General features: G+C 45.5%; 1 protein-coding gene across 1 annotated transcript in view; it reads right to left on the minus strand.

Annotated features, from left to right (window-relative positions):
• Positions 1-1365: 1365 nt before the first annotated feature.
• The window catches only part of LOC119381710 (dachshund homolog 1), a 29368-nt gene continuing 16181 nt past the window's right edge, over positions 1366-14552 (minus strand). Inside the window, exons 5-11 of the mRNA XM_037649478.2 lie at positions 8436-8533; positions 7737-7850; positions 5782-6006; positions 5068-5151; positions 4258-4398; positions 2682-2747; positions 1366-1724 (exon numbers count right to left, since the gene is read on the minus strand). Coding sequence (XP_037505406.1) covers positions 1666-1724; positions 2682-2747; positions 4258-4398; positions 5068-5151; positions 5782-6006; positions 7737-7850; positions 8436-8533 — 787 coding nt within the window. The 3' untranslated portion in view covers positions 1366-1665. The remainder of the gene's footprint in view (positions 1725-2681; positions 2748-4257; positions 4399-5067; positions 5152-5781; positions 6007-7736; positions 7851-8435; positions 8534-14552) is intronic.

Consider the following 14552-nt stretch of genomic DNA (forward strand, 5'->3'; position numbering starts at 1 on the left):
GCTAGCTAGCTAGCTAGCTAGCCGCGGCACACCTCCTCGGCGGTGTGCTTAGCTTTTTCCTCGCGACGAACAACAACTCGACGGTGGCAGTGCGGGAGAAAAGCCTGACAGCCCCCTTTGATCTCGCAGCCGTGCGCTCGAGTTTCGACGGCATCGCGCCGCCGCTGCTCGGTACTTTCTCTTAATTCTGGACCGCTGTAGTTTCTCGGCACGGCAGAGGAGAACGCGCTGCTTTGTTCTTATTTTCGGGGAACCTCCGTTTGGTGTTTCTTGTTCGGGCATAGCGTTGATTAAATACGTCGACGAGGTGAAGCCGCGTGATCTTTGTCGAGAAGTTTGCCTCTGTCGTGCGCTCTCTCTCTCCCGTGGGTAGTACACCTTAGCTCTTCCGAAGGACACTCGAGAGTGGTTAGAGAAGAAAACCTGGCAGTGTAGACTAGTTGCCGGGCACGTATGACGAGCCCCCTTTATTGCTGCCTTTTTTTGTTTTCGGTGCCACTTGCCGGAGGGCGCGTTCTGTTTCCGTAATGAAGTGAATTGAGGCGTAAATTAGGCACCGCAGCGGAATGTCTTTAGATCGCGAAAGACGGGCCTTTTTGTCACGTACACACAACTGACAACTTGTAAGTTTTCAACGAGAGTTTCGACTAAAAATGTCTTGCCCTCTTTTTCCATTTTCTCCCAGCTGAGCAGGTGAACCTAAGTTATATTGGTTTTGTTCCTTTGTCGAAAGTACAAGTAGGCTTTCCACCTCCTTTAAATCTTCATTCTTAAATCTTCGCGCTTACTCTTAAGCATAGCCTCGTAAGGGACATATTAATGACGAGTCGCAAATCCCTATTGTCAATTCGAAGCAGCTGCATTTGACTATTTGTATAGGATAAGGATATATGATAATAAAACGCGGTCAGAATTTCTGACCGCGTTTCATTCCATAAGTACAGTATACATACATGGCACGGACTGACGCGGCGCAATACACTGCGAAGAGGAATGTCAAATAATTTTTTCGAAGTACCAGCGAACCCACTTAGGTTTGAGTGTATTAGAAGTGTCATGCAGCGTGGCTTTTATTGTACACTGAACATTACGTAGCATACGAGCTGGACGCTCTTGCTTTGCCCCAACTCAAAGCGCCAGGGACACTGTCTCCGAGATACCTATCATAGAGTTCGAATCCACGCTTGTGTTATGGTGTCATCCCAGAACGACTGAACTATAGTGCCCATACCTACAGTGCTCCGCCAAACATAATTGTCGGAGCACGCATATTGTCGCGCGCTAAGAGGCCAAGTGGCGCAGAAAAAAAAAAAAGAAGTTTGCGCACCGACTATTGAATCATGCGAGTAACGACTTGAGAAACTTTGACTCTGCAGCGAAGGCTAATGCCGTTTTATTGACAAACTACGAGGAAAACAGAAGCGAGGACTTGCCGTTCTTCCTGGCGTACAACGACGGGAGATGCGCTTGTACACTCGTCACTCTATCAGCTCCTCTTGTCTCCCACTCGATCACTATGTATACGAACTTTAGTTGCTTTCCGCAAGGCGTCGTTCCTAGCCGACAACGGAAGTAAGCGGTGGCCACGTCCGTGCCGTTTTAAGCGGACGAGGAGGCGCCGCCACCGCCGTCCAGCGGCGAGAACCGCTCGGCGTCGCGACCGCGCTACCTCCCGGGGCTGCTGCACCGCGGTGGTTCCGGAGCGTAGACAGACATGGCGCAATCTGGGAAGAGGAGAGACGCAGGCTGATAAGATGGAATGCATATATGATTGGCTGATTAGATAACAAACGACTGTCGGTGTGTAGTACGGATCGGATTACGCGCGTGCAAAAAACCGGTCTCTAGACGGATAGATTAGGGAGACAGATAGATTAGGAAGGAAAGCAAATAGAGTGAGGAGGAAAGAAAGCAGAAGAGGGCAAAGAAGAAGTAGAAGAGTGGGAAGAAATTGATGGCGAGGAAGAAAGAGATTATCAGAAAGAAAGAAAAATGAAAAGGAGAGAGATTAAGATAACTAGGAAGAGGGGGATGATGAAGAAGAGAAGGAGGTGTACATGAGAGGGCACATGCAAAAAAAAAACAACAACAATAGGAAGAAATAAATTTTGGAAGAAGCGAAGAGGAGGCGTGTTTGGTACAAAAGTAGTCATTAAGGTAATGTCTCGCTGAAGAAGAAATGCAGTTGAGACGGCAACCGACCCATTCAAGACCTATAGCAAGTGTACTTTACCAAGACGGAGCGTGTAGACTCATTGCTTTCTTATTTTTCTTCCTTATTGTTGCGTAATATTTATACCAGGCGCGGTACGGACGCCTGCTCCTCGCCCTGTCATAAGCACTCTTACTTAACCGCCAGATATATCAGTAAACGTCGCAAAGGATGAAACTAACACCGATGGTGTACCATATAACCGGACCGAAAAGACGTGCCGTTCCACACATGATCGCCTTAACGAATGTCGAGGTTAATTTTAAGTAGGAATGTTAATTGGTAAATGTTAAATCCGTGTCGTTCTTTTGTCCTCTGTTTTGTTAATAAGCGTGCTAGAATAGTAAAATGGATTACCAACATGCCCAAGCCAGCTGCCCAAGCAACATGTCCAAGCTGGTTAAAAGGCGGCTCTTTAAATATGCGCAAATGGTGTCCGCTGTACAGGGTTTTGGGACCATATACTTACCATGCATCTTTTGTTCGGCGTCTAGTCTGAATTCCGGGTCCGAACCGTCCTTCGATTCCATAGACTCTGACCGAGAATGACAAAAATTAGAAAGTACTTCAATACTTTTGTCTAATAACCACAGAAGAAAAATCCAAGGTGCTTCTATGTACTGTGTTAACTTCGTATTAGGCTATTTAGATAAGAACCTCCATCTTTCAATAGAGGTCTGGGTAAACTCACACAAAGATTGATAACGGTCTCGTAAAGTGCCATATATTTTGTTCCGTATCTGTCAGTCTTGAATGTGCAAGGTGGCATCGCAAAAACGATAAATGGCATACATTCGACAGCACCTGACGTTTATGTGACTTAAGGTGCTACTTTAGTAGGGGTACATCGATCATATACGAATCGAAAGTGCCAGAACCGAATCGAATGGAATGGAATGTATTCCTAACATTTTTTTTTGAATATTGAGCAGCAGCCTTTACGATTGATATGAAACGACGTTCACACTCTAAGATTTGTAATATTAGCATCAAAACCACAAATGTGGCATCAGTAACAAATAAGTGGATCGCTCGCATGCGCAGAGCTCTTCAGAGAATTCGAATGATCGTTGCATGGCCGCTACAGTCTGGCTGCCCCGACTAACGTAGGCTACTGCAGTGCATTGGCTCTCATGTTTTATTGTTTATGCTTATACTGTGTATGCGAGGATGACAGTTATTGTACTTTCGTACCAATTCTATGTTTATTTTCGTTCGGATGTGTTTTTTTAAGTGCTTGTCAATTATTAAAAGATTATTCGTATTTAGGAATAACGGCTATTAAATTCGAAGACGATGCTGAATAGGACACTATACGATTCAATATTCGAAATATCCAAATATTCGCGCACTCCTATGCTTTAGTTTGTTCTAGGATCTACGTAAAATATTGAAGACAGAAACGTTGCACTTATTAAAAGTGTGGTAATATTTATGACCTCACAACTTTCCCTGTGACTTAAAGGTGCACTATAAAAAAAAAAGTCGGGCTACGATGGAAAGATTAGGCTTTTATAATAACAAATTCGCCATTCGTAGCTACTAGCATATAGCATTTGTAAGCGAGAAAAGGTCGAAAATAGAAAATAGGAGCGGGTACACCTCTAGCGGACATTAGACAACTCTTATGTGACGTCAGAACTGGCTGGCTCATAAAGGGTGGCATAGAGAGTGGTCGCATGAAGATTACGTCAGCTGGTTTGTTCTCGCGCCAGCGGTTCGAATTTAGGAGCAGCAGCTGAACCTTGGGCGACAATTGTCTACGCAACAAAGCGATCTACTGCAGGCAAAAAATGATGGTATTCTTCTAGACGGATAGTCCGTACATCTCTCTCGACCTAACATTTTCATTTATTGCCCCTTTAATATGTACGCACATATTAATTTCTTTTTTTTTAACGATGATTAATACGACGAAGGCACGTTCGCAGCGGCAACCGTAACTTATCGGCAATGGAAAGTGATAAACAAGCGGTTGCGTTAGGTAGCGATTTTGAAGCGCCGGAGTCGAGAAGGGGTCGCAAAAGACGAACGCATCTACTCACCGGCCACAAAGCGTACGTTGTCGGTCGAAGAATCGCGCAGGCTTTCTTCCGCCTTGAGCCTGCGTTTGATCTCGTTTTGGAGCTGCTCCTGAACCTTGCGTCGTGACCGCCGCTCTCTCCGCAGGCGCCGCTGGTACAGTACTACGGCAGAAAAGTCGGTAGAAAGCACGGGGTGCGTTATTGAAACTTTTCGTATGCTCGGTCTCGCGTGTCATGCGATCTCGAGTGGGTAATGGTCCTCCTAAGGGACCCGCACAGTAGTAATACGTGCGAGGCGTACCCTTACGCGATTTGTGAATGGCCTGCCATATTCACTCGAACGTTACCAGCATTTGGATAGCCCTGGTTGGTTTTGGCTAGTAACGGATAATGTTGGCTGTATGGTTAAATGATTGATATTGTTGGCTTGCTATTGGAAAATGTCGGCCAGTGCTGCCATATGTTGGTTCAATGATGATAAGTGTTGACTAATGTTGGCTGTATGGTGTCGGCTAATGCAGGTTATCCGCTGTGATGAGATTGGCATTGTCTCTTTTCAACCCAAATCTAATTATGCTTTCGAGTATCCGTAGACAAGAACCTGAGTTGGTTGAACTTGGTTCTGACCAAATTTATTGTGAAAGGTGAGGAAACCAACAACACACATTCTCGCGCACACACGTACTCATAAGCCCACACACACATAAGACCCCCCCCCCCCCCACACACACACACGAACGTACGCATGCTCGTGCATACTAATTATTGAGAAGAGTTTTTAAAGCGGCAGTGTAGGCAGTGTAACGTTAAATGTGGAATAGTCCGCCTCACCTCGAAACTTCTGTTCCTCAGCGAGCTGCTTCTCCACTTTTTCTCGCAATTCACGTTCACGTAGAATTTCCATTCCAAGCTCGGCTGTATGTGCGATAAACAAAAGTAGAATAAAGAATAACTTGAATTTGAACCACATTATTAGTGCTTAAGAGGTTCCGCGTATAATTCTAGCGTTGCCCCGAACTGTGCCTATTGGCGCCTGTAAAGATGGCTTTGTTGCCGTAAGTCTATTACTGCGGTGGTGCACGCTTTACAGGCAAGTTTTTGTAATTGTGCAATGCGGGTGAAATGAAAAGAAAATGAATTGGTTCATTGGCTGAATGGGAAGCATAAAGTGACCATCGAAATAATGTAGGTACTATTATAATAGTGACATAACTTTTATATTGGCACAGATGGGAGCATATATTTATGCTGTATGCATCAACATTGACAGTTACATGATACAGCTACATTGAAAGAGGTTTATCAAGTGTGTCAGGGTGCGCCTGAAAGAACTAGCTATAGGATCCTATAGGAACTAGCTATAGGATGGGGAAGGGGAATAGGTTAGGATACTTCTCTTCCCTTAATTCACCTCCCTCCGCTCTGGCTCCAGCCCTTTTAAGAGATGACATACAAAACGTCCCTGCAGATTAGTGGGTGCAAACTTGAACATTAGACATGCCGCGCAAGCAGAAAGAAGGAGCAGGAACACAGAAAAGAGCGCACCTTTTTCTAGGGAAACTTGTCTTTCGTGGTGCCTGGCACCGTCGGCGGCCACGCGCAGCAGCGCCTGTATGTTCCTCAGCAGGGCTTCCATGGAGTACACATCGTATGCACGCAGCAGAGCGGCCTCCTGCAGCGACTCCGGGAAGCCCGTGATTGGCGGAGTAGCGGCCGCCTCGCCAGGGCCAATCAGCTCGTCGCGGCAGCAGCTGCCCTTGCTTGACTCGCCTGTCACGTGATGCATGAAATGTGAGAGTCAAGAGCTGTGTCTGTAGGTCCCACAGGTATGCGAACTTATTGAAATTGTCATGACGTTGATGTTCTCACAACTATCACTGTGACTTAAAGGTACATTACGAAAGAATAATAAGTCGGGCTGAGATAAAGAAGATTAGGCTACAGCGTCGCCACGCCGTAGCTACGCTGTAACCAGCTGTGCGGGCCGCCTTATAAATATGTTTAGCAGAGACGCTCTTATCTTTCTTTTGCGTGCTACATTTGTTACAGTTTTAGACACAGATCTTTGCTATTGCATGAACTTTGCTATTGAATTATTTCAAGTTGCGCTAAACACATTCAGGCTGAGTAAGGCGAAGAAGTGGTCTAGTTGGTGCTTGTTGACCTTGTAATGTACTGAATAACGCTAACAAAAAAACTACGCCATAAAAACAACGCACGCAGGAGGCGTATGGCACAAGAACTTAGCCCTAGCCTCCGCAGTAATTATAGATATATTTTAAAACGAAGGTGCTTTGTGCAGCCATAGTAATCGACGCGGTGATGCCTTGTCGACTTATTTCAGCGATGTCCTCGAGCGAACTCTTTATATTTTCGAATGGAAACCGTACAAAGGAAACAAGCCCACGTAGGCGGGATGCCAACTGCACAAAACTTTTTACGTGAAACCGCATTTGTTACGCTCATAGATATATGGCCATATTCAGTCATACTGGGTGCCCATGCGATTCGAGTTCTCGATTAATTCGCACTTGCATTGCGATCTGTTAATAATATCTGGGGATTAACGTCCCAAAATCACGATATGATTATGGGAGACGCTGTTGTTTTGGAGGGCTCCGGAAATTTCAACCACCTGGGGTTCTTTAACGGGCACCTAAATCTAAGTGCACGGGCCTCAAACATTTTCGCCTCCATCGAAAATGCAGCCGCCGCGGCCGGGATGCGATCCCGCGACCTTCGGGTCAGCAGTCGAGCGCCATAACCACTTGACCACCGTGGCGGAGCTCACTGCGATATGCTAGCCTATCGGTTAGCTCAGACGGTAGAGTGATCTTCCAGATAAGCCATTGGTGCTGGGATTGTATCCCGTACCCGCACGAATTTTTCGTCAACTGGGAAGCTTTCTTCTGTGAAACTATTAAGAATTCCTTTCTTTCTTAGCTTCGTGCTTCAAACGAATGGTTGGCGACTCTTTCTTTCGTGAACCTTGAATCAACCTGTGGCTTTCCACGGTGTACTGATGTACCATGAAATTATATTTATCTGCAGAGAGCCCTCGGACCCCTTCGAAAAACTCACAGGGTCCCTTATGCATTCTCGTAAGACGACTAGAAGGAGGATGCCATCTTCTTTTTCTTCTCACTCGATATATCGATCCTCCCTCACGTGAATCCGAAAGCTTTCTGCACGTAACGTGGTTTTGCACAGCCTCCAAGATCGGAGGCATCGCAAGCTTTCTGCACCTTACCCACGGTCGGTCCACCTTTGACAAAGCGACGATTTCATTTCATTACGCCTTCATGTGACGTCACAGTATGTGACGTCACAAGCTTTGGTCATCTGTGACGTCATGGCGCGATTATTTTTTGCATCACTCATGCTGATGCCGACGGTCCATTTTCGCGTCTGATGAGGCGTCTAAGGCTTTCGCCTTAATTTTTAGAGAGGAGCGTAGAGCAAGATACGAGAAAAACTGCCATAGAAATTTGCAAAGGTACCTTCATCCGGACTGTCGTCACCTTGCGGCCCGCTCCTTCCGGACCCGTCGCTCGTGGCCCCGCGGTCTTGAGGAGGCAAGTTTGCGTGCTGTGCCGCCGCCTCGAACGTGTAGCCTGCTGAAACACGTGACAAGTTATTTAACCTGGCCGTACAACTAGCGAGTGCAAACGTAATTTACCTCATGACTGCATGGCCAACTTTCATGATGTCTTAAGTTTCGCGAGACTGATTACACATAATGCCAGGCTGCATCGAGCTTTGCCTCCTCGAACTTGATGCGAGACAAGTTCATCTTGCAATTTTTTTCATGCAGTTTTTTCCGCAGATTCGCAGCTTTAGTCCACTGATACCCGTGTAATATTTTGTAATACTACTTGCCCTTTGGTGGATGATAACTGCAGGAGTGCGCCTAACTGCGTCCAAAGACGGTGATGACTTCTTTTCTATCTCTGCGCACACAGGTGCTTTTGTTGGTCTTGGGCACGAAGTTTCTGTACATATTGCATTTCCCAGCAATAAACTATAATGGTTGTTAGTTCAGCATCCTGTCTGTCGTTCTATCACCGTCCCGTTTCTAGCGCTGTTTGTTTCTGTCTTATTGGTGAATGATAACGTTTTCTTTTCTTGAGAACGACCGACAAAGTGGCGGAGTGACTGAATGACCCCGACTTCCTAAAAGCACAGCGATCCCCACTCACTTCTACCATCCGGGCCAGCAGTCTTGGCTTCGGCGTGTCCTTGTTCCACGGCCATGTAGCAGCTGTCGTCCATGACAAGCTCTGGTGGTCCCGCGGCACTGTGCAAACATAACACAGACGTGAAAAAAATTTGACATGGACGTACTGTGTCACTTCGAGTGATCTTCTACGTGACGCCTGCGGTTACGCAGGTGGCTAAACTTACACCCCTACGACCATGAACGACGCTGGCTGGCGCATCCAGAGCTAATTAATCTTGTACAAGTACGCAATTCACCACGAAATTGGATGAGAGGCGTTGCCGTCGCGGTAGCCTAGTTGGAATATGAAGCGCTTCGCAAGTAATGCGTAGGTTCTGTGTTCGGCTCACACCGGCGGAAAGCTGTCTTTTTGTCCACTTTCATTCCTTGCCCTGCAGTTTTAGTATATATATATAAGCCCCAAAGAAAAATAATTAAGAAAAATGCTTCCGGAGTGCGGAACCGAACCAGGGACCTCTCGCTCCGCAGCGCGTAGCGCTAACCACAACGCTACGAAACGCAGATCCTTCAGGTAGCTAACGGCGAGCGTTATATACACACCCTGTACCGCTGGACGGACTCAGAGACGGCAGGCGCTTATAAGCGTTTCTTCATTACCAGCGAGATGGCACGAGGAGCGCAACGGGCGCAGGGGGTTGTATGTCTTGTGCTTTCACCGCGATGTCCGCGCTGAAGTCACAGAGCGTACGAAGGTCACTTCGCTCGCTGCAGCGGCCGCGTTTGCGAAATAAGTAACAACTGCGACATTTAGTTCGCGCTCGTCCCGTGTGTACCTGTTCGTTCTTTTCGTGCGTCCTGCTTTATGTTTCAGCAGTGCTCTTCAAGTGTCGAGCTGTGACGCATGATAGTTTGCGCTCGTCCTGTGTGCGTTCTTTTCGTGTATCCTTTGGGCTCGAGCGACGCGCTGGCAATTTCGAGCTGCTTTCCGTTCTTCGCGTTACATTCCAATTTGTTGCTATCGCATTCATTGCTTCGCCGTTGCGGCGAAACTGTGAATTTTTTTAGCAGTTCAATTAAACGCAACGCTTTGTTAATCTTGTTCATTATCTGGAATATAGTGCCTTTCCTTCGTGTGACAAAAATCAAGCATATTGACCCTTATTGATTCGCTCTGGTACCTGAGCAGGTAAAGCGTCACGCTGTTGCCGGATTTCTACGGGACTCAAAATGAAGGAATACCCGCGTGCTTAAATTTTAGTGCCCATTAAAGAAACTCGGGTGGTCAAAATTATAGCAACAGTACTGAAAGTTGGGCGAGTTGGTACTCGTTCATGACTTCTTTTGCGCAAAACGTACACGGACACAAGGAAAAAAGAGGCACACAACACAGGCGCAATGTGTAAAGATTCTGTCAACTCACAGGAAAAAAATTAACAGGGAGTTGATTGAAGCTTTCCATATAAGAAACATGGGAGAAAACTGCGTTAGCCAAGCTTCTGTCACAATGTCCGATAAAGAATTCGACTTCTTGAAAGGCACGTGCAACAATCCGTCTACAAATGCGTGAACTCCTCAAAAAAAAAAGTTTTTTGCTTCTTATCATGACGTAGCGCTGAATAGGTTTTCTTTAGTTTTTCCGTGTGTTCCTGGGTCCACCGGTGGAGGGCGTTTGTTATACGTGAAGATAAAAGTACAGTTCGTTGTTCAAAATAAATCAGTTGTGAGTATTGCGCCTGTGTTGTCTGCCTCTTTTTTCCTTGTGTCCGTGTACGTTTTGCGCAAAAGAAGTCATGGTCAAAATTAATTCGAAGTCCCCCGCTACGGAGTCACTCATAATGATATCCTGGTTATGACACGTCAAACCACTGAATTTAAATAATTATTGATTCCCTTACCTTTCTCACTCACCTGTTCCTTCTAGGCACTGAATAACATTGTCACAAGCTGTTCGACACCACCAGGAGACGCGCGTCGCTTCATGTGTTTGTAAAAAGCCTCCACACAAATGTCACGTAAAGCGCGAAATGCAACACTACCACACCACATGCTTAAAGGACCCCTAAACCGCTCCGAGTTTCAAAGACGACAGGGTGGCTTTCTTTTCGCCTTCACTACACTTCCTGCAGGCGCCATGTCCTCACTTCTTCATAAATTACGTGAACAATGTCAGCACTGAGCGTTGAGCCTATCAGTATTTCCCGCTTTTCGGCTACACGCCGTTATGTCCGCTTGCGCAGTCGAAAACGCACAAAGCGAAGTGAAATCAGTCGTTCGCGCAGGATAGACATTCGAGACAAGGCAGAAGTGGTGTGAGACTGCATGGCAAAGCAGGCTAGGAGACATTTCACAACCTGATAGCTCTTGTATATGGACCAATCGAGAGCTTATTACGTACAGTGCTCGTCAAATGAAACCCGAACAGAGGCAAGCCTTCGCATAGTATAGTGCGCGCCATCCTGTCATCACCATTGACAGGCGCGCGCATCCGGTTTGACCGCACATATGCGCGTATGCGCGCCTGTCCATGGTGATAACTGGACGGCGCGCATTATACCACTGCGAAGGCTTGCCGGTGTTCGGGTTTCATTTGACGAGCACTGTACCTCATGACGTCACGTGAACAGGCTTCTGGCGTCACGAATTGTGCGGGAAATACAGAAAACGCCAGGAGAGAATAACTCGCTCGGTCTTTGTAATTTCGGAGTTGGTTTACGGGCAGTTTAAAGATTGGCGGCTCATAGAATGACCGGCACGAGAGAACACGCGATCAGGTGTAGCAATTGGTGGGGTTCGAAGAGAAGATAGCAAGGGACATCCTTGCTCTGGCATTCTTGTCGATGTTTAAGCACGTGGTGTTGCGTGGTTTTATTGCACGCTTTTCATGGCGCTTGTGTGACGGCCTTTACGAACCCACACAGAGAGAGAAGGAATATAGGAAAGGTGGGGAGGTTAACTAGACTATACGTCCAGTTTGCTAGCCTACATATGGGGAGGGGAATACGGGAGTAAAAGAGAGGGAGAGAAACTGGTGCGCGTCTTTTGGGGATATCGGACAGGTTGTGGAAATACGTATAACGACTGTCAGGTGAATTCTTGTAATGTCTTCATTCTGTAAAGTTCAGGATGCATACTATACCCGAGAAATTAGAAGTATACGTTCTCGTTAAAATGAAAGAAAGAAAGCAGTGCCCGCACTTGAATGTTTTCTTGTCATGGCAGTATTCTGGCTGCTTGCAGCGAACTAGTTCATCTTAGAAACCCCTTTTTCTAAATTCATTTATACTTTAGCGGCTAAGGTATTTCATATGCAACAAGTCACTATCCGACGGTTATGTAATATACCCGGTTTCATTCGCTAAGGATTTCTTGGTAGGCTTACATACTGGAGTAAGATACTTTGACAGATTTGTTCCTTCTAAATGCGGTTGAGTTATTGGGACGCATTTGACGGTATTGATACAATCCATGTTCCGGACCTTCCTAAAGGTTTTATTAATTACACTGTAACGCTATTTTTATTTGGAATTTTTTCTTTCATATGAGTTAATAAGCACACGTTACTAGTAGTTTAACCCACTCATTACACCCACTTTACGCTCTTAGTTATTGGGAGATTAAGAAAAAAGTCAGAATTTCAGCGCGAAAGTAGACAACACTACAATTTGACGATAAAGCCATACGAGGTTGTTGGGGAACAATTAATTTTCAGCTTATCAGTTAGCCCACGAATGAGTCGTTTTGGAGAGCAATATATTTTCTCTATATTGTGGTGGCGTATAAATGCCTATACGACACTTTTTCAAATCGTTGGTCATTATGTTTCGGCTGTTTCCAACTCGACAAGTTGAACAGAGTCAAAATTCATCGTGAAGGGCATAGCGAAAAGCCCACTGAAGCGTACAACGCCGCGAATTTTTCCTTTGTGACGGAATAATTGAAGAAAAATATCGAGCAATTCTTACCCGCTGACTCGCAAATATAACTTGGACTAGCCGTCTGGACAGGACTATTAACTTCTGCATTTCATGTGGACATTTTGTCCTGCTTACAAGTACTTGCTTTTCTCTGTCCTGCTTACCACATGCTTTTTTTTATGCATAAATATCCCTGCTTCGACGAACAACGCCTGGTCTGGACATCTTGTTCCTCGGCTGCCCTCACATTTTTCGTATGAAGCAGAGCGTAAACAATGCATTGAATGCAATCGAAGTTGCATCGATTTGTTGGTTGGGTAAGACAAACTTTTCTGTTCGTGGGTGGAATAGCCGGACCAGATTTTGTATGCCTGCGAATTAAATAATACGTGTCGGTCGTGTTTGTCTCTTTTTCGCCTGGTCACTCAAGCAGCGCTCTCAATTAAAATAGCGTTCGTGAGAAATCGGGCGCTTGCCTCATATACTGCGACATGTAGAATGATCTGAAGTAATTCCGCTTTCATTCTTCGTTTCGCATCAGGATTAGTTAATAAGTATAACTATCTCTATAAGTATAACACACAAGTAAAATGCGCCTCTTTCCTAAACATGAAAGAGTTTTCTTCGTGAATTCAGATCAATATCTCACGCCACAATTTAAAAATTGCCGTTGGTCTGAATTAAGATACCTTCCTCAACCTGCATCTGCAGAACCACAATTCGTTGCGAATAACTTACAGTTGAAATATGGCACCGCTTAGCATGTAATATGCTGCAAGGTAGTTTATTCAACTGTAGTGCAACGTACCGCAATAAAACATAGTGTTCGGCAGCCTCACTCAGAGAAGATGTGACATTAGACCAACGTTTTAGAGACTTAGCTTGTTTCCTACGGGCTAACCTATACGTGGCTTGTCATAATTTATCATCGGTAACGCAAGCATGATCGAGCTTCTTTAGGTAAATAACGTTTTTTTGTTTCGTTCTTTTTATACCGCTCTGTCACAGTATCGATCACGGTAAGACAAAATTGTTATAACTATGACTATACTGACACAATGACATGCGCGGCTGTGACAGCTGCCGTTACTACACAAAACGAGTTACCTGATACGGTTGTTGATATCGAAACTCCTATTTTTAGTCTTTTTTTTATTGCTCTGCTTTTGTTGCTATTGATAAGAAGGTAGGTTTATAAAAAAATGGATGCTATCACACCGTGCAGTCATTAAGACCGTAAATATTGACATAGATTACTATAGATTGCCCGCTCTATGTCCTTGCAGGGGAACCAACGAAAAGAGAGAGAGAGAGCAGTGGGTGGTTGTCATGGAAGTGGAATTAAACAGCTGCATGCAATATCTTTGTGATGTGGGCCCGATCACACTTGTTTATTCATACACAAAAACGTTTTTTGTGGTTGTACATGACAGCCATCTTATGCAAGAAGCTGTGAAAAACTGGCAAGTTATGTTCCTGAATAACTGATCTAAGCTTGTTTTTTTAGCGCGTTCTTACCCTGCTGACGATGGCTCACAATGCTGTTGTCGCCAGCTGCCTTTCTTCACTTAGAGTAGGTGTTCTATTTTAAGTTTTTTTTTTCAGCCCTTAATTTTGACGCGGAGTTACGCGTATACAGCCCACAGCACTTTGGTGCGGGAGAGGGAGAGATTAAAAAAAAAAGTCAGTGTCGCCACGAGGGCGAAGCATCGAATGCGATAGCAACAAATGGGAATGTTACACGGAGAAAGTCTAACAGCTAACTGCTTTAGGGTCCGATCTGGCGCAACTCTACAAAACGCTGACGTAAGGAAACACGGCCGCACCAGCGAGCGAAGCAGTTTTCGTGCTGTCTGACGTCTCAACGCGAAGCAAGCGGCGAAAGCACAAAACGTACAAATATATGAGCCGTCTACTGATCTTTGCCGTGTAGACATAGTGCGCAGACCGTGCCCTTTTGATCAAAGTTCGCAGTTGCCTCCCGAGCTTGAATGTTTTGTTGTTGCTCTATGTCTTCTTACTTTGCGCTAAGTTACCGTGGTTACAATGCCAAGACCAACTAGATGCGCATTCAGTCCTTATGGTGAACGTGCGTTGAGAAGAACGCTTTTTTTTTTTTTTTTGCTCCACCGCGTTGGCAATGCTTTGCACATGCTGTCCGACCGAGATAGACACGTTTGTGAAACAAGTATGCAGCGTCATTACGCATCTGCTGTTCGAAT

Source organism: Rhipicephalus sanguineus, chromosome 2, assembly GCF_013339695.2.
Source record: "Rhipicephalus sanguineus isolate Rsan-2018 chromosome 2, BIME_Rsan_1.4, whole genome shotgun sequence".
NCBI lineage: Eukaryota > Metazoa > Arthropoda > Arachnida > Ixodida > Ixodidae > Rhipicephalus > Rhipicephalus sanguineus.